A 14,944-nucleotide genomic window follows, 5' to 3' on the forward strand; every position below is an offset into this window, starting at 1 on the left:
GCCAGGGGCCATCTTTCTGTCATCCTCTGTGGGTGACCAGACTCAAGGTGCTTGCTACCAGGGTGAAATTGCCTGCCACTGTCTGTCAGGGGTGCCTAGGAGGCAGAGGTACAGAAAGGGAACGGCATGGCTGTCTGTATAGAGAACACAGGGGTAAGTATGAAGAGACAGGATGTCCTGGAGCTTGGTCAAGCCCTGCTCTTGGACGTGGTGAATGGCAAGGATGTTCAGGCCTCCTGACATGGGACTGTGGCACAGAAGTCCCCACATAAGCTGTCATCCAGGAAGGCATAGAAGAAAGGATTGAGGCATGAGTTGGCACAGCTGAGATTGGTGATGCATACCCAAGACCAGGAATGTCTGGGGCATGTCTGTGGTCAGGGCCACCACGGAGGCCAGGTGAAAGGGCACCCAGCAGAGAAGGCACCCAGCTGAACCCAGTTACCTTCTTCTTAGCCTCACCCGGAACCTTGGTGCCAGAGTGGAGCCTCATGGTATGAAGTGTGTGCACCCAGGTGCTGCAAAGCCGAGAACCAGTGTATAAGTGAGGCTGGCCTGGAGCCTCTGGAAGCTTATCCCACAACTGGGTGCCTGTAGCTCACTATGGTAGACAAGGCAAAGGAAAGTCAGGGCAGAGCCATGATGGGGACACCCAGGCAGACACAAAGGCTGACACCTTTTGCCCCTCTCCTGGTTTGCCATCGGCGAGATTTCACAGTAGCCAGCACCACCAAGTAACAGTTCGACTCATCTCAGCCAGGAGGTAGATGGTGGAGAAGATGCTGCAGTGGTCAGTGGTCAGCACTGGTTTGCAGAATGGCTCCCCAAAAGGGCCAGTGCTGCAGTGGGGACGATAGCTAGGTTCAGGTCAAGCACATTCGTCACTGCTGTCATCCTTGTGCCCTCAGGATCACGTAAGTGACAGCCGAGTCACCAGTCAGGCCCACAGCACAGATCCTAGTTGGCAGGAGGACAGGAAGTACGGTGAGAAGTACGGGGGCATTGGGCTGGGTGATGAGTTTGTGCTCAGCGTTGTGGAGAAGCAGTAGCTTTGGCTGTTGCTGGGCTCTGGGCACTCCAATCTCTATCATGGTAAGGCTTGCATGGGAAAGAAGCAGTTCAGAAATGCTAGTGCAGTGGCCACCTCAAGTTCCCTGAAGCTATTCTATTCACCCTAGCCCTAGGTCCAGAGAGAGCTTGGTGGGGCAGAGAGCTCTCCGCCATTTCCAAGTTCTGCTCATATGGGAGCCACTGAACACTCTCCTGGGAGGCCAAGGGTTGGCGTGCCCCAGAGCAACCCCACTGGCCATTCCCAGTGTCCAATAAGCAGAAGCGAGGCTCTTGCCTGTTTGTGGATGCTTCTCTGCCTACTTTGGATCTGAAAGTTCTTCTCTTCAGGGTTCAAGTCCTCACTCTCTTTATAGCTCTATGGGAACCCCTGCTTTCCCAGGTATTCCATTGACCTGTCCTCTGTCCAGGGCCTTATAGCTGGAAGACGATGACCTTGGTGGGCTCTCAGTGTGCAGACAGTGTGAAATGAACCGTGTGTGTGCGTGCGTGCTTGTGTGTGTGTGACCCCTCTCTTCCGGCAGAGGTTTCAGTCTTAGTGAGCTGGGAAGGCACTGTGTGCCTGATACCTCAGTCTGTAACCCAGGCCTGGTTACCACAAGAATGAGGAGGGAGAGGAGTGGAGCGAGCTGGAAGAGGCGGGTCCCACTGTTTGACTTAAGTTCCTGGAAGCAAGGACACCTGCCCCCACACACCCCCTTCATCCCCGCCCAGTGCTGAACTACAGGGCCTGCTGTTGGTGGTCTGGGATTCCAGTCCCATGGTCTACCATTCCCTGTGCTTGTACCTGTGTGTGTGCCTACATGTGTGCATATGAGTGTGTGTGCCTGCATGTATGCATGCATGTGCGTGTGCGTGTTTTAGAATCTTGCTGGTTATCACTCACTCAAGTAAGTCCTAGATGGGTAGCTGAGAGATATGTCTTTGTTTGCTTGTGTGCCTGCCTGTTGGGAGGGTACATGCAAGAGCTTCTGGGCTCTGATGGTATTTGTGATTCTGCCCGCAGGCACCTGTGTACCTTTGTCTGTGCACGTGCATCTTGGTGGGTCTCATGCTTCCTCCTCCTCCTTGGTGTTTTGAGACAGAGATCTGCCTGCCTCTGCCTCCTGAGTGCTGGTACTAAAGGTGTGAGATGTGCACCATCTCATTTCTACTAAGCACGCACGTGGTGTGTGCATTACATGTATTTGTGGATCCATGTCTGCCTGTATAGGCTTTCTGAGGGTAGCTCTGCACTATATCTGAAGGAGTCTGAGTATACGAGGCTGGAGGACTGCTTAATTTTTGTTTTTGTCTTTTGCCAGCCCTGAAAGGGCATGGAGAAAGTCACTTGCTCCTGCAGTGGCTCCTGGTCCCGTCTCTGTGGCACTCAAAGAAACTACTGGATGACAAGGGCTTCTCTATATGCTTGTGAATTTTCATACTTTCTCCCTAAGTGAGATGTATCCTGGCCTGCTCAGTTACTCCTACTCATGATCAGCAGGGCTGTCTCTATGGCTGTGCTTTTGTAGGAGAGAGAGAGAGAGAGAGAGAGAGAGAGAGAGAGAGAGAGAGAGAGAGAGAGAGAGAGAGAGAGAGAGAGATGGGGTGTTTTGTTTTTAGCCTGGGAGTGTGGCTGTCCATTGAGGCTTTGCCCACTGCCCAAAGCTATCACCCCATATCCAAGGCCAGCTTCTTCTGTGAGTTACTCTTTGAAGTCTTTTTTGTTCTATGGCTTTTCTGGGCTGGGTCAGGCAGGATAGGAGCAAGGACAGTGACACTGAGTGCCTCAAAGTTACTGCGCTACGTTCAGGACTACCAGGTTGTGGATACTGCGCTCAAAGGTGGGTCAGCGCAGGTTAGTAGGTCTCTGGGTATTTCTGGAGAGACTGAGGCCCCCTGAGGTAAACCAACAGACATGGTCAGCAACCACGAGGAAAGTCTTTAGTAAGCTAGATTTAATGAGTTAGGGTGCTTGTGGGATAAAGCAGAGGTATTGGGTCTGTTTAGAGCTCTGGGAAACCAGAGACATAACAGGTTCAGACCTGTGTCAGGCTTGACTGATCCCAGATCCTTCCCTTGGCAAAAGTGGGTAGCTAGGTCTTCTATCCTCCTCCCTGTGAGTCTTGTCTGCATAGAGAGGGCCAGTGCTCTCGTCGTTATTGCTGGCAAAGGCCAGGCGGAGGCTGAGGCTGAGGCTGAGGCAGAGGCAGAGGCAGAGGCAGAGGCTGAGGCTGAGGCTGAGGCAGAGGCTGAGGCAGAGGCAGAGGCTGAGGCAGAAGCTGAGGCAGAGGCAGAGGGTGAGGCAGAGGCTGAGGTAGGAGGGTGAGGCAGAGGCTGAGGCTGAGGCTGAGGCTGAGGCAGAGGCAGAGGCAGAGGCAGAGGCTGAGGCTGAGGCTGAGGCAGAGGCTGAGGCAGAGACAGAGGCTGAGGCAGAAGCTGAGGCAGAGGCAGAGGCTGAGGCAGAGGCTGAGGTAGGAGGGTGAGGCAGAGGCTGAGGCTGAGGCAGAGGCTGAGGCTGAGGCAGAGGCAGAGGCTGAGGCTGAGGCAGAGGCAGAGGCAGAGGCTGAGGCAGAGGCAGAGGCTGAGGCTGAGGCTGAGGCTGAGGTCCTTTACATCCCTCCTTGTCCAGTTTTATGTACGTTAAATACCAGCATTCTGTTCACTCCCCACCTTTCTCCAGAGCTTATTCTCAGCAAATCTTCCCTCTAGTCCAGGAGGGGAGTGTTTTGGTATCAGAATGCATTCCTGAGAGTATAGACCTCTCTCTCTCATTTCCCCACTAGACTTCCAACTCCCTTTAGGCAGCTCCTTCACTTCACTAGTAAGTCAGCCCAGACTTCTATCTTCCTGAGCCTGCCTTGAGAGTGCCCTGGCTCCTCACCAAGCCCGACCCCTGGGAAGTGGGAAACAAAGGAAGGGCAAAGCGTGGCGATGGGCACCCAGTTAGGAGAAGAAGGAACGGGGCTCGGAGTACTGTGTACTGGAAAACTGACAGTTATCAAATGTGGGGGCTAAGCTGCCACACCCCTTAGGCTGAGGCTGCAGTGGGTGCCGGTCATCCTGGCACAGCTCCACATGCGAGGAGACCCCAGATGCCTCCTTTCCCTTCTAGAAGCACCTCACCTGTGCCCTCTGCAGCCTGGCAGCTGTCTGTGTAGCCCTTACATTTGGGCTAAGAGGCTGCTTTGTTCTGTCTGTGGGCGGGGCGTTGTCCCAGAGGAGAGCTTTGGTTCATGAAAGGATTTTCACTTTCAGAAATGAATTGGTCTTTGCAGCCTGTTGGGTGTGAGGGGAGAGGCTGTGGTGGAGGGAGCCAGGTGTCAGCTGTACAGGGTGGGGGTGGGGAAATGCCCTGCCGTGAGGGCCAGGCTTGCTGGAAGCGCTGGGGCAGAGTTTGGAGGATGGAGTGGTCGTGTGCGTGGAGGGTCTGGATACTGTAGGCCTGCATTTGTGGTGTGTGTGTGTGTGTGTGTGTGTGTGTGTGTGTGTGTGTGCGCGCGCGCACGCGCGCTACCAAGCTGTTTGTGTGAGCTAGGAACAGAGATGGCAGCCAACAACAGGGAAGCCCAATTGTAGGGCTTTCTGCTTACTGTCATTTCATGTAGACCTGACAGTCAAACTCCACCTCCATCTATGGTTACCAGGTGCCTGGAGGTCCTACTACCCTCTCCCTCTCCCGAAACAAACCAAGACAGAAACGGGTGGAAGAGGCGGTTTTATTTTCTTGCTTTGGGAAATGGAGTAGAGACCACAGGCACCACTGAAAAGCACTGCCCAGTTTTGAGGATCGTGTGGTCTCAGGGGCTCTATAAGGAAGTGGGGAGAAAATTCTCTTACCTGAAAAACTTCTTTGCCCATGGCAGTTCCTTGAAACTTACTCTGACTTTTCTTTCAAGTTTTTCTGGTCTCCAGAGATGGCTTTCGTGCTATTAACATACTAATAGGTAAAGGAAAGATATCCCCCCAGGAAATTAGAGCAGCAAGTGGGAAGGATTAGTCTGCAAAGGAGTAACCAACCCTGGTCGCTGAGTGGGAGGGGGCAGTGTTTACTTTGCTCATCAATGCTCAGCTAAGGAAAGCTATTGCTCCCTGATGAAACACCCTTTATAAATGTATTTTTATTTTCTCTATAGTTTTTAATCTATTGTGTTTGGTACTGAAAAAAAAAAAAAAAAAAGAGAGAAAATAAAAAGGAAAGGACAGGAAAGGACATGACCTGCTCCTAGGTGTGGTGGAGGAGAGCGTTTGCTACAGATGTGGACAGAGGCATGAGTCCCAGACACATTTTGGAGAGTCCAGAGTGGTCACCACTCTGATAAGGAAGTAAGGGGAACCAGGTGCATCAGCCAAGGTACAAAAAGGAGCTGGTAAACAAATTGTCTGCATTATACAGGGAAGAGCCTCTAGGGAAGGACAGCCCAGCCCCTAGGGTTAAAGGTAGGGGGAACTAAGGGATGCTGGGAGGACCTGTCAGGTCTGCTTTGATATGTTAAATTGGCACCTGGCTGCTTGTCCCAGGTTAGAAACTTAACAAGTAGAGGTATACCTGAGCACCTGTACAGACATGTGATCTTTTCCCCTAAGTGAATAAATGGAGGCTTCATTCGAGGCAGACACAGATGCTCAGTTAGCATCCCTACGAAAGTACAGCTGCCATCTTTCTTTCCTCCTCCTCTTCTTTTTGGCTTTTTTCATTTTATTTGTGTGTGTGTGTGTGTGTGTTGTTTTTTGAGCAGTTTCTCTATGCAGTCCTGGCTGTCTTGGATTAGGTTTAGGGTTAGGCTGACCTCAAACTCACCTGGCTGCCGTTTCTTATGGAAGCTGAGAAATATTATTTGTAGAGCTGGGGAGCAAGGGTGGCCCTATTTTGTGCACAGGTCCTGGATTGTTCACAGTTTTTACTCAGCCAGAACTCAGCTGCCCAGATAGACGCTGGCTCCCCTTGGGTGTTTGACACTTTGTACAAATGTACCAAGCCTCGTGAGCTCTGGACTAGGGGAACTGAACTCATTGGATGGGGACTTTTGCTGATCCTTGGGTCTTGGGCTGTTCATCAGTTCACAGAAATAAAGCTGCAAACAGAGTTGATGGCTGGATGCCCCTGGGTATGGAGACAGGAACAGAATTATATGGCACTGTCTTCTAAGAGTTTCCTATGCACATAGAGGTTAAGAGCTCTTGGAGAACTCTGGGAGGTGAGGGTTTCTGTCAGAGCTTCAGGCCAGAAGTTCTAGGGGACAGGAGTCTTTGTAGGATCCTTTCTTAAGGATTGAGGGAGGCGGGGAGACCAGAGATTGGGGTGACGGCAGTCCTGAGTCCTGAGGCTGCAGGCAGCTTCAGGTTTAGCACACCAGAAGGCAAGGATGTCAGGCCCCTGGGGTGGGTGGACCCTGGGTTTCTTCCTGGGTTCCAGATCTCACTATCAAAGCTGTGCTGTAGAGTTGTTTGGTCTCCACCCCCATGTGTGCTTGTGTAGGTGGCCAGTCCCTGCTCTGGGAACCTGGTTGTTAAGTTTCCAGTGTGATTTAGTATTAACTGGAAGGAGCATATCACTCCCCCTGGGCCTGAGCATTTATACTCCCTGCCAGGGTTGTTTAATGCAATTAACCTAAGTGCTTACAGTCTTCCTCACCCTCCCCTCCCTAAAGAGGCTCCATCAGAGAGAAAAGGTGGGAGGGAAAGAGCACAGCAAGGGGAGGATCTTCCAGTGGGGGTATCTCCTCCCCACCCTGGCCCAGAGCCAAGAGAAATGCCAGGGAACGGTCCGCGTTGGGTCAGAGGCCAGTGGCTGTTCTTGCTTTTTTGCCTAGCCTCTGTTTTCCGGGGCTTCACCATTTCACTGACTAGGTCTCACTGAGGAGTGGTCCCTGCGCTCAGCCTCACGGGGATGTCCCTGGGGATGGTCATGCACACCAAAGGCTGCTTGGCATAGATACTGTATAGTCAGGGGTATGGCTGGAGGGTTGTATCTTATGCCCAGCTGGGGGCAGTACTGGCCAGGTGATCAGGGAATGGCTAGGTGTCTTCAAATCTCTGGCTTTACTCAGGGTGTGGGTACTCGTAAAAAGAAATCCAGAGCTGCAAAGAAAAAGATCACTGCTTCAAAGTCTGGACAAAGCAAAACTTTATTCTTAAAAAAAAATCATTATCATCATCACCATCATCATCATCATCATTTTAAGGTTTTTTGAGACAGGGTTTTTCTGTGTAGCCCTGGCTGTCCTAGACTAGCTTTATAGACTAGGCTGGCCTTGAACCTACAAAGCTCTGCCTGCCTCTGCCTCCCTGAGTGTTGGGATCACAGGTATGTGCCTGGCTCCAAAACTTTATTCTTGATCAAAAGGGTGTGCTTGGAAGACTGAACATGCCAAGACAGGAAGTGTGTGTTTGTGTTTGTGTGTGTGTGTGTGTGTCCATTGCTTGGGACCACACAGTCTTAATTGATTGGTTAGTTTTCAAGAATTGGCACATTCAAAGCTAAGGAAGGGAAAAGGGGTCACTAAGGGGAAGAGTCATTGCTCCAGGCCATCAAATTCCTGGAATGCAACAAGGAACCTTTGTGTAAGCAAAGGTTTATTAGGAGTGTGTGTGTGAGTGTGTGTGTGAGTGTGTGTGTTGAAGTGGGGGTGTGTAAAAGTCTTTAACAAGGTGGTGAATATAAAAAGATTTGAATTCCTTTCCTAAACACAAGTTTTATAGTATTTGATAGAAAAGACTTGTGTTTAATACTTCTTACAAACCTCTCCTCTTATTTTTAAACATTTTTTCTCCAAAATCATCAAGATGTTGGCCCTCTTTTTCTGTCTTATCCTGGAGTAAGGCACTGCAATAGTGAGGTAATACCTGTTTAGTATTAGATTCCATAAGCCAGAGTTAATTATTCTACCGATTTCATTAGCATGGTCTAAGGTGAGATCACCATTCTAGTGGAAGTCTCTTGGTCAGGAGATTGACCTGGCTGCACTGCTCAGGCCAGAAATTCTATTCTCTTGACCAAGAATTTGTCTCTTCTTTTTTCTTCATTAATTAATTAATTTATTATATTTATATCTTGATTGCAGCCCCCTCCCTCCTCTCCTCCTGGTCTCACTCTCCCACTCTCTTCCCCCACTCCGCCTAACATTCTCCTCAGAAAAGGGGAGCCCCCTTCCCCACCAACCCACCCCAACACATCAAGTCACATTAGGACTAAGCACATCCTCTTCCCCAGAGGCCAGGCAAGGCAGCCCAGCTAGGAGAAAGGGATCCAAAAAACAGGCAACAGAGTCCACATGAGAGACGGCCCATGCTCCACTTGCTAGGGTCCACATGAAGACCAAGCTGCCCATCAGCTACATATCTCTGCATGCCCTACAGCACTGGATTCCTAAGAATTTCACTGAGGCTGAAGGCCCTTGACTTGTATTTACCTCCCTTCCCCTGATGCACATATGTGTTCTCAGTGAGACCAAAATGGTTGCCACTGCCTGCTCACTTGGTCCAATCAGTATAATATCAGCAATATAGGGCACCAATGTGATATTTTGTGGAGTAGACAGATGACCATGATCCCTTCTAACTAAGCCATGGCACAAGGCAGAGGAGTTAATATATTCTTGAGGTAAAACTATAAAGGTATATTGATGGCCTTGCCAGCTGAAAACAAGTCACTTCTGGTAGGTTCTTACAGACAGGTTCTAAGATAAAGGCATTTGCTAGATCAATAACTGAAAGCTGTGTACTCAGATATGTGTTAATCTGCCCAAGTAAGGATACCACATCTGGTACAGCAGCTGCAATTGGAGTCACTACCTGATTGAGTTTTCGATATTCAACTGTCATTCTCCATGGTCCATTTGTCTTCTGCACTGGCCAAAGAGGAGAATTAAAGAGAGACGTGGTGGGAGCCAGCCTTGCATCTTTCAAGTCCTTGATGGTGGCACTAATTTCTGCAATTCTTCCAGGGATGCAATACTAATTGTTGAGGTGAGATTGAGGGATGGAGGAGAAAAGAAATATTGAGGCCTAGGCATAATTTGTGGTGCAAAACTGAAAGGTTTTCTAGACCAAGAGACTTTTATTTTCCTTCTGTTCTTCTTTGTATCCTTGGGACGAGAGCATTTAAAAATCAACAGAGCAAGAAAACAACCCAACAAAGAAATACAAATGGTTCTATATAACCTATAATAAAGCATACAAAAAAAACCAAAAAACAAAAAACAGCCAGTTTCCAGGCAATGGTCAGCATGACCTGATTACTCTTTCTTTCTTTCTTTTTTTTTTAGCAGTTCCTAATTACTTTTTATTCATAATCATAAACTTAACTCTGCAATCCAGCTAAACTTGGAGGGGAATGAGGACAATATGGAACCCATAGAGCTTCAGTTGAGAGCAGAGATTACAGTGTACTGGGAGCAGATGGGGCGGGGGCACTCTCCTGAGCTACAGAAGGAATGGCCTGGTGGGTAAGATGCCGCAAGTCAAAAGAATTAGAGTTGTCTACAGTTGGAAATGGTGATTTTTCTTACTGGTCTTGCCATTCCTGGACCCAAAGTGCTCCATGGCTTCCATGATGCTCATGCCTTCACCTTCACCTTCCCAGAGACCACACGCTTGCCATCAGCCACTCAGTCTCTGCAGTGCAGATAAAAGCCTGGGAACCATTTGTGTTTGGCCCAGCATTTGCCATGGACAAGATGCCAGGACCTGTGTGCTTCAGGATGAAGTTCTCATCCTCAAATTTCTCCCCATAGATGGACCTGCCACCAATGCCATTATGGCGTGTGAAGTCACCACCCTGGCACATGAGTCCTAGAATAATTCTGTGAAAGGAGGAACCCTTAAATCCAAATCCTTTCTCTCCAGTGATCAGAGCATGAAAGTTTTCTGCTGTCTTTGGAACTTTGTCTGCAAAGAGCTTGAAGGTGACGCGGGCCCAAGGGCTCACCATAGACTGCAATGTTGAAGAACATGGTGGGGTTGAACTTGGCTGCAGCAAGCGATGAGAGGAGACAGTGGTATCTGCAAAGTGGCATGAGCCTGGCCGCCATTTCTTTTATACCTGGTCTGGGCCCCACCCACTCCTGATTACTATTTCTTAAACAATTCTCCGGAAGGTTTAATCATAAATTTCCCCAGGATTTAAGCCATTATTTTTACATGATTGTCATAACAACATAGGTTGAAACTGAATGTTCTTAACACAGAAGAAACTTGACTTAACTTCCATCCCAAACCAGTAGGTGTGCTATCCAAGCCTAGGCTAACTGCCAAGGGATCCTCTATTGTAAAATATCTGTAAAGTGTGACCTTCTAAGCCCACCTACTATTGCTCTCAGAGCAGATGCTAAAGAAACTTGTGATTTATTATAAGGACAAGTTTTACTGGGCTGGAGAGATGGCTCAGAGGTTAAGAGCACTGGCTCCCCTTCCCAAGGTCCTGAGTTCAATTCCCAGCAACCGTATGGTGGCTCATAACCATCTATAATGAGATCTGGTATCCTCTTCTAGCCTGCAGGAGTTATATGCAGGTAGAACATTGTATATGTAATAAATAAATAAAATTTAAGAAAGAACAAGTTTTACTTTTCTACAGCCAACAATACCTAACCAGGTATCATTATGTCAAAGTCCTAACTTTCTTTTCAAGCAGTTTCTGGCTGGCTGCACAAGGTAGTCAGGGCCAACACTCTGTCATTGTCTCAAGCCTTTGGCCAGATGCCTTCTTTTAACATTCTCTGTGGGGAAAAGTTTTCCACTGCAAATTTCATTAGGGCTGAGAAATAGAGAAGAAGGCAATTTTAGGAGAAAAAGCAGATTTCAAAGTAGTTTTTAGGCAAAATTAAACCTGGACCATAGATAATATTTAAGGATAGAGTTGATCAGCTGGAGACTTCAGAACTTTGTCAAGCAAAGCCTCTATGACTTATTCTCATGTCTCTGACAGAGGCAGCTATTGGTGGGCCCTCAGGGGCCTTGCCTTCAGAGAGAGTCGTTGCTGGGTTAGCATACAACGAAGGACTAATTTTCTCAAAGGTGGAAAAGGCAATCTTTCAGGGAGTGGAGATATGAGCTCATCTTCTGAGGAGGATGGAGAGACTACTTCCTCAGGTGAGACAAACCCTTCAGAATCAGAGTTCAAAGTTCTGAGCTTCAGTAGGGACCTCCCACACATCCATATCCCGAGGTACAGGATCCCACCCTTTACCCACTAAAGCTCTTACTTTAATCGCTGATACCGTCTGAGGTTGGGACTTGAATTTTTGCTGTAATTCAGCCAACCTTACAGTGAGTATTTTGATTTGATTTTCTGCAACTTGAGCTCTGTGGCTGCTGGAGAGAAGATTCTCTTAGAAACCTTTAGACTGTCTGTGTGCATGTGGAGCCAGTCAACTTTATCACTGAGCTCCCTGTTCTCCTCCACTGAATTCTGAGATGCTAGAAGTTGGTTAATTTTATTATGAAGCGTATTCTTTTCCTTTGTCAGTTTACGCAGAGATGCTAGGAGCAACCAACCAGCAGCACCACTTCCCTCATTTTTCCACAAATTGTCATCAAGTTTTATATACAGTCACCAAATCTCTTGCCTCTCACAACTGGTGAATCAGGGTAATGAAATGCATTGTCTCCTTAAGTCTGTAGAATAGTTCACACCATGAGCTTTCAGCACTCTGTGAGTTTCCAGGAGAGGCTCCGGCAACTGTTGGCAAATTGGAAAGCCTATTCCAGATAGAAAATTCACCCTTATACTTCTGTTGCTCTAGAACCACTTCTGGTGCCAAAATCTGTATTAGTCAGGGATTTCTAGAGGAACAAACTTATAGAATACATATATATGTATTTTATGTGTATTATAGTATATTATTTATATTATATATGTATTATATATGTTATATATGTGATTCATTAGACTGTCTTACAGGCTGTGGTTCAGCTAGTTCAACAATGGCTGTCTACCAACGGAAAGTCCAAGAATCCAGCAGTTGCTCAGTCCATGAAGTTGGATGCCTCAGCTGGTCTTCAGTACGTGCTGAAACCCCAAAGAAGTAGACTCTAAAGCCAGAGAAGGAATGGACTTGCTAGTGAAAGCAAAAGCAAGCAAGCAAAGAGAGAGCAAGCTTTCCTCCTCCTCCCTCCTCTTCCTCCTCTTCTTTTAAGATTTATTTATTTATTATTATGTATTCAGGGCTCTGCCTGAATGTACACCCGCAGGCCAGAAGAGGGCATCAGATCATATTTTAGACGGTTGTGAGCCACCATGTGGTTGCTGGGAATTGGACCTCTGGAAGAGCAGTCAGTGCCCTTAACCTGTGAGCCATCTCTCCAGCCCCTCCTCCTCTTCTTTTTATATAGGCCGCTGTCAGATAGTGTGGGCCAGACTAAAGTTGTGTCTTCCCACCTGCCTTTAATCCTAGCACCCAGAAGGCGGAGACAACCTGGTCTCCTACAGAGTGAGTTTCAGAACAGTGAAGGCTATACAGAGAAACCCTGTTTTGAAAAAAAAAATAAAAAGAAAAAAGAAACAAAATGTTAAAAACTGCCATTTACATCTTAGTTAATTCTAGATGTAGTCAAGTTGACAAACAAGTATAGCTGTTACACCACCATCCATTCACCCACAGTCCATCCAAATAGCTATCGTCTATCTATCATCTATCTATCAATCATCTATCATTTATTATCTATCTATCATCTATTAGTCTATCACCTATCTATCATCAATCACCTATGTATTATCTATCTATCTATCTATCATCTAACTATCTATCTATGAATCATCTATCATTTATTATCTATCTATCATCTATCTATCATCAATCACCTATCTATTATCTATCTATCTGTCTACTATCATGTCCACCTCACATCCATCAAACCTTCCTACCATTTACCATCTATCCATTGGTGTTTACCCCAGGCCTTTAGATAAAATTCAACATGAAACAACACCAAAACATAAATTTTTAAAATTAATTATGGAAATTAAAATTTCTGCATTTGAGTGTTTTGCCACACTATGTGCATGTGTATGTGTGCTGCAAGCATGCCTGGTGCCTGTAGAGGCCAGAAGAGGGTCCAGACCCACGGGAATTGGAGTTAATGGCCTGTTCTAAGTTGCCATTTGGCGGCTGAGAACAGAATCTTGTTTTTTTGTTTTTTTAAAGATTTATTTATTTATTATTTATAATGTATTCTGCCTCCATATATGCCTGCAGTCCAGAAGAGGGCATCAGATCTCATTATAGATGGTTGTGAGCTACCATGTGGTTGCTGGGAATTGAACTCAGGACCTTTGGAAGAACAGCCAGTGCTCTTACCCTCTGAGCCAGCTCTCCAGCCCGAATCTTGATCTTTTGTAAGAGGCAAGTGTTCTTAAGTACTGAGCCACTTTTCCAACATTTAATTTTAATTTTAATGTTTTGATTATGTGTATATGCGTGTCTGTGCATAGATTTGTGCACATGAGGCAGTGCCCATCAAGGCCAAAAGAAGACATTGGATCCCCTGGAGTTGGAGTTAAAGGCAATTCTGAGCCACTTAACATGGGTACTCTGTAGAGTGATGAATTATTCTTTCTTTATTAGTTAATGTAGTAAAATATTATGACAGCAGTTTTCTTTAACTAGATAGTTCCCCGGTGACTGACACAGAAAGACTATGATTTATTATTAAGCTGTAAGCACTATGCTGGGGAGATTCTGAGCTCCTCTAATTATTTAAAGCCCACATTAAAGCCAATCACTTGTCAATCTGATGACTCCCGGGGCAGTTTCTGCTCCTCTGTCAGTCTGTCCTTACGACCATGAGCTCATTGCCCTCTCTCCTCATGGCCACTCCTCTCTCTCCAGCCCCTCCCTTCCTGCTCCCTCTCCTCCCCCTCGGTCTTCTCTCTCAAGCCCAAGCCCAGGCACCCAAAACTCCACCTCTCTCTCTTCTGCCCAGTCATAGGCTTCAGCATCTTTATTTAGCCAATCAGGGATAATTGGGGAACATTTCTTATCAGCACCCGGTAACAGGACATAGTTCAACATTTACAACAATGCCCACAGCAGAGCGGTAACCAGATCTCAAGGCACTGAAATCAGCACTTGAAAACACAGTTGGGCCTTCCTCCAACGATGCTGGGAATTTAACACTGGTCCTCTGCAAAAACAGTCCTAGCCCTTAAAAGATGGGTCACCTTTGCATCCCTGAACAGTTTTTAAAAATTAATTTAAAAAAGTAATCCTTTGAGAAGTTTCTATTATGTGTCTCACCCCTCTCCTATCTACCCCCAGATCCACTTCCCCTTCCACCCAACTTCCTGTCCTCATTTTCTCTTTACATTCTAAACCCACTGGGCCTCATTTGTTCTAATCACATACTTTCTGGTGTGTGCCCATCCCCTGGAACAAGGTCTACCCAACAAGGGAGCCACACCCTTAAATAGCATGGACTCTCCCTCTGCCAGCAGCTGTCAGTTGCTAATGGCCCCTCAGGTAGAGGTGGGAATTTGTCAGGTAGAAGGTGTTCTCACTTCCCCTTCTATGTCTGAGATTTTTATCTGGCCTCAGCTTGTGCAGGCCTTGAGCATGCTGCCATACCTCCTGTGAGTTCATACACACAACTACCCTGTTGTGTTCAGAAAACGCTGTGTTGCTGCAGTCATCTACCACCTCTGGGTCTTACAGTCTTTCTGCCCCCTCTTCTGAATTGGTCCCTAAGCCTTTGGAGGAAGGGGGTGCAATATAGCCCATTTAGGGCTGAGCACTCTGTGTTATTCTTGTCGCCTCAACCAGTTGTGAGTCTCTGTGTTAATTTCCATCTATGACAAAAAGAAGCTTCTCAGATGATGGTTTGAGCGATCCACTAATCTGTTGGCATAACAACAATCCTTAGCACATGGGGAACACCTTACAGCGTTGTATGCTGCCCT

At 47.2% G+C, this 14,944-nt stretch overlaps 1 protein-coding gene and 1 pseudogene across 1 annotated transcript; both read right to left on the bottom strand.

The window, feature by feature from the left end:
• Nucleotides 1–227: 227 nt before the first annotated feature.
• On the bottom strand, nucleotides 228–1,091 carry Npbwr2 (neuropeptides B and W receptor 2). The gene is given in 8 exon segments (XM_051144861.1): nucleotides 228–339; nucleotides 341–433; nucleotides 435–504; nucleotides 507–614; nucleotides 617–745; nucleotides 748–834; nucleotides 837–899; nucleotides 902–1,091. Coding segments are annotated over 8 exon segments (852 nt in total).
• An 8,427-nt stretch (nucleotides 1,092–9,518) lies between these two features.
• Nucleotides 9,519–10,079, bottom strand: LOC127188381 (peptidyl-prolyl cis-trans isomerase A-like; annotated as a pseudogene).
• Nucleotides 10,080–14,944: the final 4,865 nt, after the last annotated feature.

The sequence above is a fragment of the Acomys russatus genome, chromosome 4, assembly GCF_903995435.1.
Source record: "Acomys russatus chromosome 4, mAcoRus1.1, whole genome shotgun sequence".
Taxonomy (NCBI): Eukaryota; Metazoa; Chordata; class Mammalia; order Rodentia; family Muridae; genus Acomys; species Acomys russatus.